Raw genomic sequence first — 19,357 nt, 5'->3', positions numbered from 1 at the left:
CACATGTATGTCCCACTACTCTCTGCTGGTCTTTCCTCTTGGCACCTTCCTAGAGGTTAGTCTGACCGCCTAATGCCTGGAGCAAGGGGGGCAAGTCATGTGATGAAACCTCCAGGAATACATTTCCAGGCAACCCAAGAAATGATTAAAAAGCTAGACCTCAGTTTGGATAAACTTTAAACTTTATTTTCACGATTTATAAGTTTACACGCTGCCATTAATTAACTGGACAGTACTTATTTCATGCATGTATGGCAAAAACCCAAGGAAATTTTAGTCTCAGTGCTTAAACCCAAAAAATATCTGTACATAGCATATAAACCTACTGGTAAATTTAGGTACTCAAAAGGTCTTTAACTGTGACCACACTCATTACAAAAACTGGGTAGTAATTCTACCCAGTCACAATACTGAATTATCGTCCCTGATTAAGAAAAGGTACAATGTCACTTTGTTATACTGTCACACGGGTTTCTGCAGAAAGCAGAATATATTACAAAACTGAACTTAAATTTAACATTTTCCGCGCTTTTTTTTTGTAACTTTATTCAACATATATATAGATATGTAAACAATTACCCACAGCACGTACACTAGTTTGGAATGGACATTCTCACATTGACATTTCTGACCTTGAAGGCAAAGTTAAGGTTACAATCCGCTCAACATCCCGCAGGTACCAGGAACCTAATGCAACAATTCCCCCAGCTGCCCAGTCCATGAAGTTCATAGGCAAGCCTCCTATTCTGATTGTCCCTGCTTCAGAACACCTTAAATAGATTTGACGTTGCAGGCTCAGTGATTCCAAGCTCAGCTCAGAACAGGGTACAAAATGGCCATTATTAAAGTGTTTTGCTTCTTCGTAATGTAACGATGTAATGTAGACACCCTACCCTCCGCTGTCAAGAGTTTGTGAACAGGAAGCCAGCAAAGAAAAGCACCCAGAGTATCGGAAAACTTACAACCTGCCTGGGAAAAAAAAACACCCCTCGAATTCGTTCCAAGCCCAACTTTATGACGCCAGCTGGATTTTATTTCATTTGAGAGTGTAATCTTAAAAAAAGAATCCTGCTTGTCAAGGTGAAAGTGAGAACTGGAATATTTTGTTGTTGTGGGCAGCCAGTGTCTGAGTCAAACATTCTCACAGCACAAGTGGCTGAAGCTTCACTATATCCTACGTTCCCACAGCCCCGTAAAACTCCCCCCTACAACGCAAGGGGGGAGCGGGGGGAGAGATACCAGTTTACACGCCAGCCTGATCTGCGACATTTCTGAATGGGATAACCAACTCTAGCCAAGCGATAAGAGGAGCCCTTCAAGCCTTAGCTGCTTCTGAAGCCAGGTCACAAGGGTTCAAAGGTCAATGAGGCAACCCAATGTGTCGCCATAAATGGGGAGAGACGCCTGCTTTTTTTTTAAAAAGAAAGTGTGGGAGGAATCGCATTTCTTGTTTGGCTCTTTCCTATGGACTAACTTCCTCCGAGTTCCTAAAGTGATTGGACCCGAGCGTGAAACTGTCTCAAAAGTTGGTCCTTTCATGGTCTCTCGGCTGATTTACCAGGGGAGCAACGCTGCACAGCTCCCCACCGACTCTTCGAAAATACCATTTTATTCATTTGCCCGGCCTCAATTTTTTCATAGCCTTCCAGATCCAACATACACTCAGCGATCAAACCTGCTCCACATTTATTCAAGTAGCGGGACATACCTGGGAAATTACCGTGACTGAAGTGTCCTGGATTCACAGGTTTTACAGTCCAATTAGTTCCAGCTTCACCCAGATACAAAAACGGACAAAGGTACTTGGTCAAACCTCAAAGCCACCTAATTTTTTAACTACTAAGAGTTAGATGGTCAAAGAAAAGCATCTGGCAATGAAATAGATACCTGTGCTCCTGATTCGTGTCTCACAAAGGGAATGCACATCATTATACAAAGAGGCCACCATGATGTCCCAATTCCTTACCCAACTAATGAGATGAATTGACTCTTCCATTTCCCAGCTCCTGCATCCTTATAGACACCAAGTGAAACTGCTAAACTCTGGACATGGTAAATTAAGGAATCCCGCTCAATCAAATAACCTGGATTAAGACGTGTAACTTAAACACCCTTAACAATCATTGCTGACAAGGAGACTTTCACTCGTGTTGTCTCAGGCAGTTTCGAACCAAGGTCTCAATAGGTGAGCGGGAAATGTTTCAAGCCGCTGCACCTAACTTGGTCGACCTCACGCAATCCTTGGGTTAAGAGGTCAGTCAGCTCCACCATGTAAAATGTGGTGGTGATTCTGCTAGTACCATTGATATTCCCCAGGTATTGCAGTGCTGTAGAAGCTAAATCATTACAAACAAATATCATTCTCTAGAAAGTGCTTCATCAAGATATGAATTCAGGTTCTAATCTTCCGAACACAAACATCTTTCTGCCAGGTTTGCATGAAGAAGGTTCAAGCTCTGTGTGATCCACAACCCAACTAACCTTTTTCAACAGAGCAACAAGAGTCATTGTTTACTTTTTAAATGCATCAGAACGTACGCCCTCTCTCCCTCCAATTTCCTGTAAATCCAGGAAGCTCACAGCTACCAGAAAAGTTGACCATTATATAAGGTTGTTTAGTTCAAGGCATTCATCAATGCTTGTGCTTGCTTGAGTTCTGGGGGGGAAAAAAATAAGAGGAGCATCAACTGTTATCGACTCTAACAACAACTTGCATCTATATAGCACCTTTCATGGATCACAAGGTGCTCTACAAGAGAGTAAGACATAAGACATAGGAGCAGAAATTAGGCCATTCGGCCCATCGAGTCTGCTCCGCCATTCAATCATGGCTGATAAGTTTCTCAACCCCATTCAATCAGTCAAAGGTTGGCACCAAGCCCAAGCATTATGGTAGTTGACCTAAAGTTTGGGAAAAAAGAGGTAGGTTTCAAGGAGTGTCTTGTCAGAGATGAGAGAGGTGGAAAGGCAAAGGTAATTAGGGAGGGAATTCCAGAGCTTAGGAACTAGATGGCTGAGGGTTTCCTTGCCAACTGTGCTGCAAAGGGAGTCGGGGGATACACAGGACGTCAGGGTTGGAGGAACTCAAGAGTTCTCAAAGCAATGTAGGAGGTTACAGAGATGGGGCCATGAAGGGATTTGAACAAGAGGGTGTGAATTTTAAAGACAAACATTAAACCTCTGTAAAATACCAATCTTAGGACTGAGGTAGAAGATGCAAAGAAGACATTCATTAGAAATGATGGATTTAATCAGTCAAAATAAGCACGACATAAGATTTTACACAACACGAAAATGGGTTGTCGAGTTTCTAACCTCTCACCCAACGCCCCCCCCACCCCCACCCCCACCCCCCATGCTTTGGGCGTGACCTACCAGTGAGTAAGACTCTGAACTTGTTGGCTGTTACTGAAACGACTGTAGGCTCCACAGCGCCTGTATCGATGTTCCGAACATTGATCTTCAGGTGGACGATAGGTTCATTTACTTCCTTCAGTTCACTGGAACTCAGCGTGTAGTCCACCCTCCACGACACGGAGTCTAGTTTGTTTACTGCACGAGAAGAGCAAATACCACAAGTCTAGTTAGGGTCACATAGTTTAAAAAGGGGGAGAAAAATAAATTCCTAACCACTCACGCAACACTCGAACTTCTCGATAGAGTTTGGAAATATCTCATTCACACTGCACTAAACTGGAGTGAGTCCAAATAACCAACAGCATCAAACCAAAGAAAGGATAATGCCACTTACGCCTGAGGCTACTCTCCTTTAATCTGTCCTGAAGAGCAGTCTGTTTATCTCCATATGATTTACAGAGTGCAGCAGCATGTTCTGAAATGTTAAGGATGAGATGCAGTTAAGGAGGTTTCTGGCCCAGCATTAAAGATATTATCAAAGGTCATTTAGGGAATATGGTGCAATCTTTGTAATGAGAGCATTTCTGTTCAAAGCAGCCCAGTCCACTAATCCAAAACACTCCCAATTACTTTCATAAAGCCATATTGATGCAACATTTGAAACTGCTTTTAAATAAGGATTGACTATCTCTATGAAATAGGAACAGAAAATGCTGCAAGTTAACATGGGTCTGTTAGCAATCTGTAAGGGGGAAAGAGAGATTCTATAATATTTCATGTTTGTATCTTAGTCATTAAATCCCTTCATGGCCTCATCCCTCCCATCTATAAACTCTTCCAGCTTCATAATTCTACCCTCTGCTCTTTTGTGTATCGCCCCTTCGTCCTTGATCCCAGCATTCAGGGCCGTGTCTTCAGCTGTTTAAGTCCTAAGCTCTGGAATTCCCTCCCAGTATCTCCACACTTCCTGCTTGTCCTCAACGACCCTCCTTGAAACCCACCACACTTATGGTTATCCCTCCCGATTTCTCCTCGTTTGGTTCCAGGGCCCAATTTTGTACTGATTATGCCTCGAGAACACCTTAAGCAAGTCTCCGTGTTAAAAGGTGCTAAAAGGAGACTGAACGGTTGGAGGGGGGGGGGGGGGGGGGGAGGAGAGGAGGTTAGAGACTAATGGAAATTAATCATAGAGAATGATCAATAACAGGCTGAATAACTTGCAAACAATTGGACTGTATCAAATAACATTAGATAGCAAAAAGGGCCCAAAGAATGCACGAATAATGGGGGTGTAAAGACAGAGGAGGGGTTCATACACTTAAAATAAAATAAAGACAAAAAAGCACATCCAGCAACATTAAAATTAAAACAATTGGTGAAACTAATTATTTTATGAGAATTGGTTTGGCCAGACTGAAAGCTTAAGGGCTCAAATTTCATAACCTGAGGGGGAAGAATAGGCAGCAACTGCAAAGCAAGTTATTTTAATAATTGCTCAGGGACCATTTAAATAACACACATGTTTTTTAATGTGACGGCGAGAGTATTTTTGAGGTTCCTGCACCATCTCCCGCTGCTGGTTTCTTCTGATTCTGGGGAGGAGCCGCGAAACTTCTTTTTACTTTGAAAAGAAATTCATTCATAGGATTTTAGACAGCATTGACGAGGCCGGCATGTATTGGCCATCCCGAATTGCCCTCGAGGGGGTGATGGTCAGTACAACAGAGTGGCTCGCTCGGTCATTTCAGACGCAGTCACTCTCAGGATGACAGGTTTCCTAAAAGATATTAGTGATGGAGGTGGGTTTATTTTATACAAAAAAAAACAGTAGTTTCACGGTCACCATTACTGATATTCATTTCTTAATTTTATTCCAGATTAATTTCATTAAATTAATTTAAATTTCCCAGCTGCCCTCGTCGGATTTGAATCCATGTGTCCGGATCATTTTTAAAAAAACATTTATTCTTTCACGGGATGTGGGCATCGCTGGCAAGGCCAGCATTTGTTGCCCATTCCGAATTTCCCTCCAACTGAGTGGCTTGCTCAGCCATTTCAGAGGGCAGTTAAGAGTCAACCACATTGCTGTGGGTCTGGAGTCACATGTAGGCCAGACCGGGTAAGGACAACAGATTTCCTTCCCTAAAGGGCATTAGTGAACCAGATGGGTTTTTACAACAATCGATGATAGTCTCATGGTCACCATTACTGAGACTGGCTTTCAATTCCAGATTTATTAATGGAATTTAAATTCTACTGTAGATTTAAACCAGTGACCCCAGAGTATTAGCTTGGATCTTTGGCTTACTGGTTCAGTGACATTAGCACTACGCCATCGTCTCCCTAATCATCAGTCTGGGCTTCTGGATTACTAGACCGGTAACATTACCTACTGTACCCCTATTTACAAGTAGTTGCCAATCTAAGGAGAAACTTTCCAGCAATTTATAAGATCCTATCTAGTCAAAGTATATGCTGTTTTATAGGGATCTACAGTGCTAAAGTGGAGTTGTAGTGGCATGTCCCTTTAAGGCCAAAGGGCCTAATTGATATAAATTGGCACATACCAAGGTCAGTTAGACTTGTAAGTCCAGTGACCTAAATTGGTGAACACACTATGACTGGACTAAAAAAAAAATCAGCATTACTGATTCACTTAACAAAAGGAATGGCTTTATCACTGACCTTTCGTGCCATTTTGGACAGGGCATGTAACTGTCGTGTTACATAGAATTACAGACAACGTATCACATAGAAACAGGCCATTCAGCCCAACTCATCCGTGCAACACAAGCATTCTCCCATCCCTCTTCATCTCAATATAATCAACACATCTTATTGAAACGTATGAGATTCTGAGGGGCTTGACAGGGGCTGATGCTGAGAGGATGTTTCCCTTTGTGGGGGGAGTCTTAGAACTAGGGGGCAATGTTTAAAAATAAGGGGGAGATGAGGAGGAATTTCTTTCTCTCACGAGAGTCGTTAAGCTTTGGAATTCCCTGGCACAAAGAGCAGTGAAGGCCGAGTCATTGACTATATTCAAAGCTACGTCAGAAAGATGTTTGATCTACAAGGGAGACCAGGGTTGGGGAGGGGGGGTGGGTACAGGCAGTAAAGTGAAGTTAAGGCCACAATCAGATCAGCCATCATGCTCCTATTTCTTGTGATCCTTCCGCGCCTTTCCCCCTCACGTGTTTATCCAACTTCCTTGTGACTGCATCGACCCCACTCGCGTCAACCAGCAGAGTTCTACATTCCAAGCGCTCTCTGGGTAAAGAAGTTTCTCCCGAATTTCCTCGAGGATTTATTAGCGATTGCGTCAACCGGAGTTTTAAACAGTTCAAAAATATCACAATTGTTGCTTCGGGTAGGAACAACGATACCTTTTGGAAGACCAAGTTGTTGTAATTCACTAGATAATGATTCACCATCGACACCATATTTGGCAGCACTGGATAAAACAAAGTTTAACACCGCAATAGTGGCCTTTATATCGCTGGTTTCTGGAATTCAAGGTGGATAAATAAATACCTGATTAATTTTTTTTTTAAAGGAGTATGGAATTGTCCTTTGTGCAGCTTTACAAAGATTCTCATTTTGTAACAGAACATTTGCAGGGGGGAAAAGAACACCTAACTTTGCCGCTTCAGAGTGCTAAAGAAAACTTGGAAATGATTACGAAATGAAGTATTTTAAACTCGACTGGAAGCACGCTGGAGATATCCTCATCAAATGGAAACTCTCCCACGCTGACACTGGGATGTGTATCAGTTTTTCCTGTAGCCAGATATGGCAGTTTCTTCCCTTTGGTATAATACTGAATTTCATTATTGGTACAGATAGGGCACCTCCCTGGAGGTTAGGTGATTAGCAGTTGAAGTTCATAGCACCCTCGCCTTTGAATCAGAGGGTTGTGGGTTCGTGTCCCACTCCCGGAAACCAAGAACTGTGATTGTACTCGAAAGAGTTGCAATCTGTGACTGTTGATAACTCGAAAGAATTTTTAGAGGCTAATTAATGGGTGCATAGGATTGCACTGTAGGCTGGGCTAGCTGTGGACTCAATAACCTTTGCTCACTATTTAGAGTGTCAGCAGTGGCTCGATTGGTAGCACACTCGCCTACAAGTTCCAGGTTCAAGCTCCCCCCTAGGGTTTTAAGCAGTACTGAGGGAATGCTGCACTGTCAGAGTGTCTTTTGGATGAGATGTTAAACCCAAAGCCCCACCTGCCTGCTCAGGCAGGTATAAAAGATCACTTGGCACTATTCCGAAGGAGGGTACGGGAGTTATCACTGATGTCCTGGCGCAAACTTATCCTTCGATCAGCATTACAAAACCAAAATTATTCGGTCTTTATCACATTGCCGTTTGTGGGAGTTTGCCGTGTGCAAATTGTCTGCTATGTTTCATGCACTGCAACAGTGGATACACTTCCACAGTGGCTGTAAGGTGCTTTGAGAAGCCCCGCTTGTCGAAAAGCTCTCTAAAAACGCAAGTTTTCTTTTTCATTCTTCTTGAATGCTCACATCAAAGTGAGCCTCTTTTATTCTGCATACAAGTAATAATACTCTCTCACCAATGTGAATATAGAATGAAAATGTTGCATGGCACTGTATGAAGGATTGCAAGCTGTAAAACATTTTTAAAATACTCGAGCATTGCAAAGATAATTGGACGAAATACTCGCAAAAGCTTTATGCAGACTTACCAAACTTGGCGTCTGCTGTGAGCTTTGCAATCTTCTCGTACTGACAGGAGAGAACCAACAGACAATAAATGATCGCTGACACAACTGACGTCCAATTTGTTGCTACTGCAAAGAAGCTTCTCAAAAACCCAATACGTTGAGCAACTCTTTCAGACACAATAACACAGTCTGGAGTCAAGCTCCATGCTTGCAAAAGCTATATTTGTGTTGCTGACTGCATTTACTTGTGCACCACATGAATTATCGCCATGACAATGGCCGCCAAGCGGTCAGCCCTGGCGCCACTGGCCGCCAAGCAGTCAGCCCTGGCGCCACTGGCCGCCAAGCGGTCAGCCCTGGCGCCACTGGCCGCCAAGCGGTCAGCCCTGGCGCCACTGGCCGCCAAGCGGTCAGCCCTGGCGCCACTGGCCGCCAAGCGGTCAGCCCTGGCGCCACTGGCCGCCAAGCGGTCAGCCCTGGCGCCACTGGCAGGAAAGCGACTGCAAGGCACTAGAGTGTTATTTGATCACCATTTTACGGGATTGCTTTATCTATTGCTGTTATACGCCCTGACCAGGTAGCAACAGTACCTCCGCCATTTTACCTTTGCCAATCTATAGTGCGGGCATTCACAGCAGTGGGAGGCCCTCCTTTGCAACTGACTGGCAGCGGGTCAGCAGGAGTGACACAGAACGTATCAGAACGATTCTATGATTCTGGGAATGTCCCTCGTTTCCTTGAGGAGGTGTTTGCAGAGCTCATCAGCTTTTTACATTGGTGGGGGCGGGGGAGGGGTGGGGAGGTGGATTGTCAAAGTTGAATAGGAGCAATACCACTGTGTAGCACGATGCCTTTTTTAATGTTGCCTTCTCAAAGTCTTATCAACAGGTATACGGCAGCTACAGGCCAAGGGTTGATGTGTGCCATGAATATTTCCCAGAGAAACATAACGCCACAGCGAGTATTTTCCAGGGAAGGATCACAGAGCATACTCACACAACCAAGTGTCCGTTCACAGTGAATAGAAATATGCTGGTGTATCGGATTCGTGCATCATAACAGCCGAATGCTCACTTTATTAAAAGGCTAAATCAAAACACTTAGCGGTGAATAAAAGGCGGGAATTTTCCACGCTCCCTGAAAGAATCAGGGACCACAGGCCTCACGAATTCCCGCCCTTTTCTCAAAACTACCCACCGCTTTCTGCTGCAGGGAGTTTTGGAGGCCGCTCCTACACGAAGAGTCCGATCGCTGGCTGATCAGCATCACTAGGGACAGGTTTGCCACATCAACGAAACAAGTACTTTTTAAACTTGCAGTGATTCAACGATAAACTACTCCCAGTGCAGAAAATCAACAGAAATTAGGCGGTGGGGGGGAAGTAAATGAGTGGGTTGATGTCTTTTATAGAACCGAAGTATCCAAATCGAATAAAATCCTTTCTTTGGTCCACTCTACACTTCTTTCTGTAACAATTAATTTGAGAAGCGTGAGGAAATCAGATCAGACATTTAAATGTAGAAGAATTGTCAATCGCACTGGGCGTTGAACCCCCAGGATTCTGACCCAGCCACATTAACAGAGAGAGAGAGATTCTTTACGATTGGACTTGGCTGTTGAAGAAGCAAAATCCTGGGATGCTCAAATTTTCACTCCTCAAACTTTTATATATATACATAGTGTGGCTCTCTCCCTTGTCTTCCAGGATACAACAGTAGAGGTCATGGTGTAATAAAGCAGGCCTGTCGCCATAGAGGTGGGAGGTGGTGGGGGGGCCAAGAGAAGGAAGTATTTAAAATCCAGAAAGTCATCGCAAAAAATGGACCCTCGGGTGTGACACCAACATGAGATGCACTGTCCCTTTAAGACCTTAGTTATGCAAGTCCTACAACAATACTTTTTAAAAAATGATACTTACGTCAATTCCATCTCCCAGCAGGTCTTTCAGTACCTGGACACACAGCAACTTCATCTTCACAGAAGACTGGAAGAGAAATCAATGGTATTAAAAGAATGGGGAATGCAACCATAAAATCTTTCTTGTCTTCATCTCGTTCGCAGATTGCTCGTTCTACCATGAATGAGAAACCCTTTGACCCGCAAAATAAGGAATGAAGTGAGCCAGGCCATTAAATACCTGCAATATGAAATTGTCAATACTATTATTTGCCAAATTGTGCACCACACTGTCAGGGTGGCTAGTGTTTTAACTATTGGTTTTCCCCATGTGACCTTGAACTAGATCTGGAGTACAAAAGGGGAGGAAATGATGCTTCAGTTGTACAGAGATAAAAGCAAAGAACTGCAGATGCTGGAAATCCAAAACAAAGACAGAAACAGAAATACCTGGAAAAACTCAGCAAGTCTGGCAGCATCGGCGGAGAAGAGCACAGTTGACGTTTCGAGTCCTCATGACCCTTAGTTCTGTTGAAGGGTCATGAGGACTCGAAACGTCAACTGTGCTCTTCTCCGCCGATGCTGCCAGACCTGCTGAGTTTTTCCAGGTATTTCTGTTTCTGTTTTTGTTTCAGTTGTACAGAGCCTTGGTCAGGTTCCCTCTGGGCTGCCATGTTCAGTTCCGGCATGATTTAAAGGGTTAAATTACAAGTAGAGGCTGCATAAACAGAGCCTGTATTTCGTTAAGTTTAGAAGGTTGAGGAATGATCAAATTGATATGTTTATAATAAGGCAAGTGCAGAGAAACTATTCCCTCTGATGAAGGAATCCAGTACAAATCTTCAAATTAGAGCTGTCTATTCTGCAGTAGAATCAGGAGGCAATTCTTCCAAACTGTAGAAATCTCCCCTCCCCAAGTTGCTCTGGTGGGTGAGTCAACTGAACTTTGCAAGACCAAAATTGTCATTAGGTAAAAGCATCAAGGGACATGGACCAGAAATGGGTAAATGGAGTTGAGATACAGACTATCCAAGCCTCCCTGAAAAAATGCAACAACGCCATCGATCGGTGGGAATCTTGCTCCAGACCTCCCCAGACTGGAGATGAAGCACCCGCGAAGGTGCCAACCAATTCGAACGTCTCCGACAGGCCCAGCTGGAGGCCGAGCGCAAACAGCGGAAGGAGTGGACCCAAATCCGGGCATCCCACCCACCCGCCTCAGCAAACACTACCTGCCCCACCCATGGCAGAGTGTGCGGGTCCAGCATTGGACTTTTTAAAGTCACCTCAGGACCCGCAACCCCAGAGTGGAAGAAAGTCGCCCTCACTCCCAAGCGACTGCCTAAGGAGAAGAGAAGATCCATGATCTTAGCAGGCTCCAATTTCCTAAGTTGCTACGGTAGAACAGACTTGCTAGTCTGAATGGGCTACTCCTGCTCAAGAATCCCAGTGGGACTTGAACGTAACTAAGATCACTGACTAAGATGGATGGACCATAGCAGGCAACACTGTTCCAGTACTTTCTCCACGTTGACCACGCTGTACAGTCAACCCCCCAGGAGAGTAATGTTAAATATCTTTACACAGATGACATAGTAAGCATGGTTTTCATTCAATGCCCCGCTTAATTAAAAAGGCCATTTAAGTTGTTTCCTTATACTCAAAGTGGCATAAGCGTGTGGATGAAAGTGAGACCTGAGCAGGAGATCTTGCTTATTGGCAGCAGGTCAACAATAGCTTATATTTATATAGCGCCTTTAACTAGTGAAACATCCCAAGGTGCTTCGCCAAGGAGCATTACAAAACAAAGTACCGCACTGAGACACAAGGAGATATTAGGTTAGAAGACCAAAAGTTTGGTCAAAGAGGTGGGTTTTAAGTGGTGTTCTAAAGGAGGAAAGCGAATTAGAGAGGCGGAGAGGTACAGGGAGGGGATTCCAAAGCTTGAAGCCTAGGTGATTGGGGGTTGAAGGTCAGTGTTAGACAAGGGTTTTAGCACACAAAAGGTTGATTTATTTATGATTGTTCTTGCATTCAGTGCACCTTAATTGGCTGTGAATGAGAGAAAAAGCCCGACTGCTTCTGTCGAAAATAAAGAGCGCACTTTAAGACGCTACAATCGTCGAATGCGTGATCATCGCTTTATCCGCCCGTTTCAAACATGAAGCTTTTAATTGGTGGTGTCTGTACTTTGTTGGACGCAGGGCAGTCCAGTGAGGTTCTAGCACTGATTTATAATGTTGTCAGTTCACTTATACAATAGGATAAGCACCAATTGTTGTTGAGCCAAAAGATAAATTGCTGCCACCTTTGATTTAACCTCGGTTTGATGGTATCAGGAAATGCGTATTAGAGTTACCTCATACACATTTACTGGTTTGCAACCTGCCATTGTTCAGCAGAGTTGTTTATTTGCGATGGAGAGTCCATGTTTGAATTGTAAAAGTCTGCCCTGTTCCTGGCCAGGATGAATGTTTCATTAATATTTTGTCTAACCTTTACCTTTGGAGTCCTGCCACTGGAACAGCACATAGATCTGCTGATAAGACACCCAATATGTGGGAAGAAGCGATGGAAACGTAAGAGGGCCATTATTGTGGATTTCTGCAGCTTTGGTTGGGGAGTGGACGTGGTGGAGTCCAGCAGTTTCTGTCAGGTTTAAAGGTGTGGGACTGGGAAGAGTTCCAATATTTCTAGGACCAAACAGATGGAACAAGGAAGGGAGCACGGACAAACTGACGGACTTGCAGTCAGTTATTTCAATGCACAAAGTTTCCAGCAGTCCCTGAACGCAGGTTTTACTGAAACGGGAATCAACACAGCACCACGCGCCCAGCATTTACCAAAACGATAAAGGGAATCGCCCCACGTATAAACACGCTCGAGGATTGAAGACTGATCGAGGTGTACAAGATTATGAGGGGCATGGACAGGGTGGATAGGGAACAGCTGCTCCCCTTAGTTGAAGGGTCAGTCACGAGGGGACACAAGTTCAAGGTGAGGGGCAGGAGGTTTAGGGGAGATGTGAGTAAAAACTTTTTTTACCCAGAGGGTAGTGACGGTCTGGAATGCGCTGCCTGGGAGGGTGGTGGAGGCGGGTTGCCTCACTTCCTTTAAAAAGTACCTGGATGAGCACTTGGCACGTCACAACATTCAAGGCTATAGGCCAAGTGCTGGTAAATGGGATTAGGTAGGTAGGTCAGGTGTTTCTCACGTGTCGGTGCAGACTCGATGGGCCGAAGGGCCTCTTCTGCACTGTGAGATTCTGTGATTACTTGGCTAAGAATAGTGCAACGCGAGTAGAGTTTTGCTGGGGGCAGGCGGGGGCTCTGGCTGCCTGATGGTAATGCTGCCAGAACTGGACTTGTGCCCGAGCTCAAAGGGAGAAAAGGTCAGCTAGGTTTCCCATTCCTGTTAAACACGTGTCTTTCCAGCAGAGGTTAAGTATCAGCTGAGTGTGGGATTTGGGGCAGGTACGAGGTTCAGCTGTGCTGCACTCAAGAGCTAGATAGAGCTGCTGGCCTTCACATTGTGTGAAACATGGGCACTTGGGCAAAAAGAGCTAATAATGCCCAAGAACCATATACTGGGGCTGGCACATGGAATAGAGACGTATAAAGATTAAAAAGGAAAATGCAGATTGGTTGGGCCGAACAGTCAGTTTTTTGCTATAATTTCCATATAACCTATCATTTCGCTCGAGCCACACAGAAAGGGAACCTTCCTCCTTTGATGTGACTTACACACAGGCTCCTTGCGGTTAAACCGAGGCCCCGTCTGCCCTCTCAGGCGGACGTAAAAGGTTCCATTGCACCATTTCGAAGAGGAGCAGGGGAGAACTTCCCCGGTGCCCTGGCCAATAATCGTTCCTCAACCAACAATTAAAACAGGTCAACTTGTCGTCATCACATATTGCTGCCTGTGGGAGCTTGCTGTGCGCAAATTGCCTGCCGTGTTTCCCACATTTACAACGGTGACTATGCGTCAAGAAGTATTCAATTGGCTGTAACGCGCTTTGGGGCGTCCTGAGGTGGAGAGTTTCTCTTTATGTGAAAACAAAGGGGACACTACAGGGAATTTTGAATTTTGGCTTCTTATTCTACATTGCTACTCGGTCACGAGCTACGGTTAACGTTACTGATTGCAACAAAGCATCACAAATTATGTCTAAAGGTCAACTATTTGCTGATGGCTAGACTCAGCAGAAAATTGAATCAGTTGCGTTAGGGTAAAAGACTATTTCCCTTAACACAATTGCTAGCATAGCAACACTCAAGACATTCAGAAGGTTGGACACTCAACTATTTTTGCCAAGGTGCTGATCTCTGCCAGAACCCAGTCAGGGCAATCCAGGTCACCACAGAAACGGAACCGCTGTAAAATAGAAGGTCACAATATTAGTGTGTCCCCCCCCTCTAGGTCACATGCAAGTTAGAATGCAAAACCAAAGACACAAATATAAAATGCAAGAATCTACATTTTAACGTCTTATATTAACTCAAAAATATGTTGTGCAGCAACAGGAAAACATATTACCGTTTATACCCATCAGGAAGACTAAACAGGCCGGGACTCTCTCTGGAAAAGAGAAGGCTGAGGGGTGACCTGATAAGTTATTAAAGGCTTTGATAAGGTAGATGCAGAAATATGTTTTCACTTACAAAGTAGAGACTAAAATCCAGAAGACATAAATACAAGATAGCCCCTGATAAATCGAATAGGGAATTCAGGAGGGACTCTTTACCCAGACGGAGTGGTTAGAATGGGAAACTTGCTACCACAATAAGTGGTTGAAGTGAATGGGATAAATGTATTTAAGCAGCATAAATGTATTGAAGAGGAAGCTAGATAAACGCGAGGGAGAAAGAAATAGAAAGTTATTCTTCTGGGGTTGGATGAAGTAGCACTGTAAGACATATGGGTTTTTGTATATTTTTCCTTGCGCTATATATTTTAAGTGCTGTACTTTAGAGACGTTTGTGTGGGCTTTTGATAAGCCAAGAATTAACTGCTGGTATTTGAATAACTGTTTGCATTGATTGGGTTAGGCATAATAGGACGCTATGAAGCTGGACATTTATAGAAACAAAGGCTGGGATGTTAGAACAACTGATTGGAAGGCTCTGTCTGCAGAAAGTATAGTAAGAAGCAGGAAGACAGTTAAATGGTTATTCTGTCTGCACATGTAAAGAACAATGTAAGCCTATTAAAGTGTTTGCATCTTGTTGAAACATAAGGATCCTGAAGAGAACTTGGCAGGACAGATGCTGAAAGGGCATTTCCCCCTTGTGGGAGAGACTTGAACCAGGAAATACGGTTTAAAAATAAGGGCCTCCCGTTTAAGACAGCGATGAGGAAAATAATTTTTCCCTCAGTGTTGAGAGTCTGTGGAACTCTCTTTCCCAGAGAGCAGAGGAGGCTGGGTGGTAAAAATGAGGGGCAGGAGTAGGCCATTCAGCCCCTCGAGCCTGCTGTGCCATTTAATAAGATCACGGCCGATCTGATGATAATCTCAAATCTGCATCCCACCGACCGTCGATAACCTATCGCCCCCTTACTTACCAAGAATCTATCCATCTCTGCCTTAAAAATGTTCAAAGACTCTGCTTCCACCGCCTTTTCAGGAAGAGAGCTCCAAAGACTCACGACCCTCAACTGAAAAAATTTCACCTCGTCTCTGTTTTAAATGGGCGACCCCTTATTTTTAAAAGGTGACTCCTAGTTCTAGATTTTTCCACAAGAGGAAACATCCTCTCCACATCAATCCTGTCAAGACCCCTCAGGATCTTATGTTACAATCAAGTCGCCTCTCACTCTTCTAAACTCCAGCAGATACAAGCCTAGCCCGTCCAGCCTTTCCTCATAACATAACCTGTCCATTCCTGGTAATAGTCTAGTAAACCTTTTCTGAACTGCTTCCAACGCATTTACATCCTTCCTTAAATAAAGTGACCAATACTGTGCGCACTACTCCAGATTTGGTCTCACTAGTGCCCTGAATATTTTTAAGGCAGAGGTAGATAGATTCTTGATTAACAAGGGAGTCAACGGTTATCAGGGGAAGAGTGGATGGGGAGTCGAGGCCACAATCAGGTCAGCCATGATCTTATTGAATGGCGGAGCAGGCTTGAAGGGCCGAATGGCCTACTCCTAAGTCGTATGCTAACTTCATTGTTTGTAGGCCAGGATGTGGGTAGCTATTGATTGTGTGTTGGCGGGCCACTGTGAATGGTGTATTGATCCTATTGATTGTGTTATGAATTATTATCAAATATGGTAGGATAAATCCTGGATACCAAGGCTCCAAGTCATGAGGGCTCTGCTAGAATGCAGGTCCTTGGCTCATTGTCTGCTAACGCTTCATCCTGAACTGTTTTCCTTGGCAGTTTCTGTTTTGTCAGTGGTTATTTCCCTTGCCTTCCACCCTTAGGGACAGGGCGAAGAGACAAGTCTACCTCAGCTGGAACAGGCATTGAACCTATGCTCATGGCATCATTCTGAACCACACGCTTGCCATCTAGCCAACTGAGCTCACCAGCCCCCACACCAGGGCTAGAGCAGGATAAAAAGATCTCTCGCAAAGGGTCCAGTACACAATTGTTCAGGTTCTCAGAAGGCGACAGAAGAAAGCCAGACCAGACCAGACCAGACCCAGCATCGAACTGTGTCCGAGCTGCTCCAGAGAGTAAAGGCCCTGTGTGACTCGTCAACTACACCTGGTTGTAACGTGTTGCTTTGTGACTTAATAAATCCCCCTAATTTATTCTGCCAAAATTACTCCTCTGCCAACTTTTTGTCTTGTCACCCCAAATAAAAGGTTCAAGTCGTTTACAGGACTTTAAAAGCAGGATGGGAGGAAACTTGTGTGGAGTATAAACACTGGCATGGATTAGTTAGATCGAATGGCCTGTTTCAGTACTGAGGGAGCGCTGCACTGTCATTGATATCATCCTTTGGATGCGATGGTAAGCTGAAGCCCTCGTCTGCCCTCTCAGGTGGATGTAAAAAGTCCCATGGCACTACTTTGAAGAAATGTAGGGGAGTGTCTCCAAGAGCTTACGGGAGCTTGCTGTGTGTAAATTGGCTGCCACATTTCCAATACAATGGTAGCTACACTTCAAAAGTATTTCAAAGGCTGTAAAACACGTTAGGAAGTTCTGAGGTTGTGTAAGGTGCTATAGAAACGCAAGTCTTTCTTTCCATCAATGCCAATCAACAGGTGCAGGATGAGAGGGTGGCTAAAGTTATTTGTGGCTGTTGCTGGTGAGGTGGTGGTCAGCTCATTTGTGACAGATTTACCAGAGGAGCATAGGGGGATCATTCGGACTATCGTGTCTGTGCTGGCCCTTTGAAAGTTAGTCCCGCTTTCATGCTCCTTTCCCACAAACTTGCAATTTCTTTCCCCTTCCAGTACGTGTCCAATTCCTGCTGGAAAATTACTGTTGGATCACGTATCATGGCGACATTCCAAAAACACAAAACAATTCGTTAAAAGCAGCAGATCACATGATACCCTGCGAACTTGCCCAGAACGTCATTGTAAAGATTTAGGTATAGGCCCTTGTAAAGAACTGAATCAGCAATAAAAAAATCTATAACACAGAGACAATGTGCCTTCAAAGACAGCAGAGTTAAATTTCAGATTTCCAAACTACCTTCCTTTTTCAAAGTTACTTAAAATGGGCTTAAAATAAAATTAAACTGTGCAAACAGGAAAGAGGTGAAGTGATGTAATGCATGCGTATTGGCAATAATTTAAAATTGGATTCTGGATAACTCATATACATACAGACAGAAAATTTACAGAGTTATATAAAGGCTATGAGCATAAACATCAGATTTAAACACTTGAACTCAAAAGACAGGGTTTTATAACTGAACCCAGGCACACACTGCCCGACACGCACCCACACCATCTGAGGCTGTGGAGTGCACTATGATCCGGCTCCCAGAATAACAACTTAATTTAATAACACGCCTTTACCATAGCAAAATGACCCAAGGTGGAGAAATTAAAATCGAGGATGCACAAGAGGCCAGAATTAGAGGACAACAGACATCTCGGGAGGGAGATTAAAGAGGTAGGGGGAGATGGGCTGCAGGAAATTGAAGAGATAGATACAATCCAGGCTTGTCCACAGCCCAACCCCCCCACCATCAAACCCCCACCTCCAAACCCCCACCATCAAACCCCCATCTCCCCCACCATCAAACCCCCTCCTCCCCCACCATCAAACCCCCACCTTCCCCCACCATCAAACCCCCACCTTCCCCCACCATCAAACCCCCACCTCCCCCACCATCAAACCCCCACCTCCCCCACCACCAAACCCCCACCTCCCCCACCACCAAACCCCCACCTCCCCCACCATCAAACCCCCACCTCCCCCACCATCAAACCCCCACCTCCCCCACCATCAAACCCCCACCTCCCCCACCATCAAACCCCCACCTCCCCCACCATCAAACCCCCACCTTCCCCCACCATCAAACCCCCACCTTCCCCCACCATCAAACCCCCACCTTCCCCCACCATCAAACCCCCACCTTCCCCCACCATCAAACCCCCACCTCCCCCACCATCAAACCCCCACCTCCCCCACCATCAAACCCCCACCTTCCCCCACCATCAAACCCCCACCTTCCCCCACCATCAAACCCCCACCTTCCCCCACCATCAAACCCCCACCTCCCCCACCACCAAACCCCCACCTCCCCCACCACCAAACCCCCACCTTCCCCCACCATCAAACCCCCACCTCCCCCACCATCAAACCCCCACCTCCCCCACCATCAAACCCCCTCCTCCCCCACCATCAAACCCCCTCCTCCCCCACCATCAAACCCCCACCTCCCCCACCATCAAACCCCCACCTTCCCCCACCATCAAACCCCCACCTTCCCCACCACCAAACCCCCACCTTCCCCCACCATCAAACCCCCACCTTCCCCCGCCATCAAACCCCACCTCCCCCACCATCAAACCCCCACCTCCCCCACCATCAAACCCCCACCTCCCCCACCATCAAACCCCCACCTCCCCCACCATCAAACCCCCACCTCCAAACCCCCACCATCAAATCCCCCCCCCTCCCCAGAGCCTGGGTATTTTGCACTGTAGGAATAGAACCCAGTGAATTTGGGGGGGGGGGTTTGAATTCTCAGGTCCACTCTCTGCAGGAGCTGTCACTTTGGCTGCAGCCTTGGCCACACTTGGGGGCTTCTTGGCACCAGGGGCTGAGCAGGATAAATTGGGTCAAGATTATTTCTAAACCCCCTCCCCTTCCCTCTCTCCCTCTCTCTGCAACTGGCTGTGGGTCAGGGATAAAGCCCCTTCCCCTGCAACCTCTCCAAAGCAACACTCACCATGGTGACTCCAGGCTGCACTGCCACCAGGAAGCTGCTGTCAATCAGCTG

General features: G+C 45.4%; 1 protein-coding gene across 1 annotated transcript; it reads right to left on the bottom strand.

Annotated features, from left to right (window-relative positions):
• Positions 1–164: 164 nt before the first annotated feature.
• On the bottom strand, positions 165–19,357 carry commd4 (COMM domain containing 4). The gene is made up of 8 exons (XM_078532487.1): positions 19,307–19,357; positions 14,243–14,314; positions 9,963–10,028; positions 8,066–8,105; positions 6,741–6,860; positions 3,752–3,832; positions 3,376–3,552; positions 165–2,656 (listed from the first exon to the last, which is right to left on the bottom strand). The coding sequence occupies exons 1-8, from the start codon at positions 19,307–19,309 to the stop codon at positions 2,616–2,618; spliced, it is 600 nt and encodes a 199-aa protein (XP_078388613.1). The 5' UTR covers positions 19,310–19,357; the 3' UTR covers positions 165–2,615.

The sequence above is a fragment of the Cetorhinus maximus genome, chromosome 30 (assembly GCF_964194155.1).
Source record: "Cetorhinus maximus chromosome 30, sCetMax3.hap1.1, whole genome shotgun sequence".
NCBI lineage: Eukaryota > Metazoa > Chordata > Chondrichthyes > Lamniformes > Cetorhinidae > Cetorhinus > Cetorhinus maximus.
Note: the sequence above shows the minus strand (reverse complement) of the source record. Positions and strands in the feature narration are given on the sequence as shown.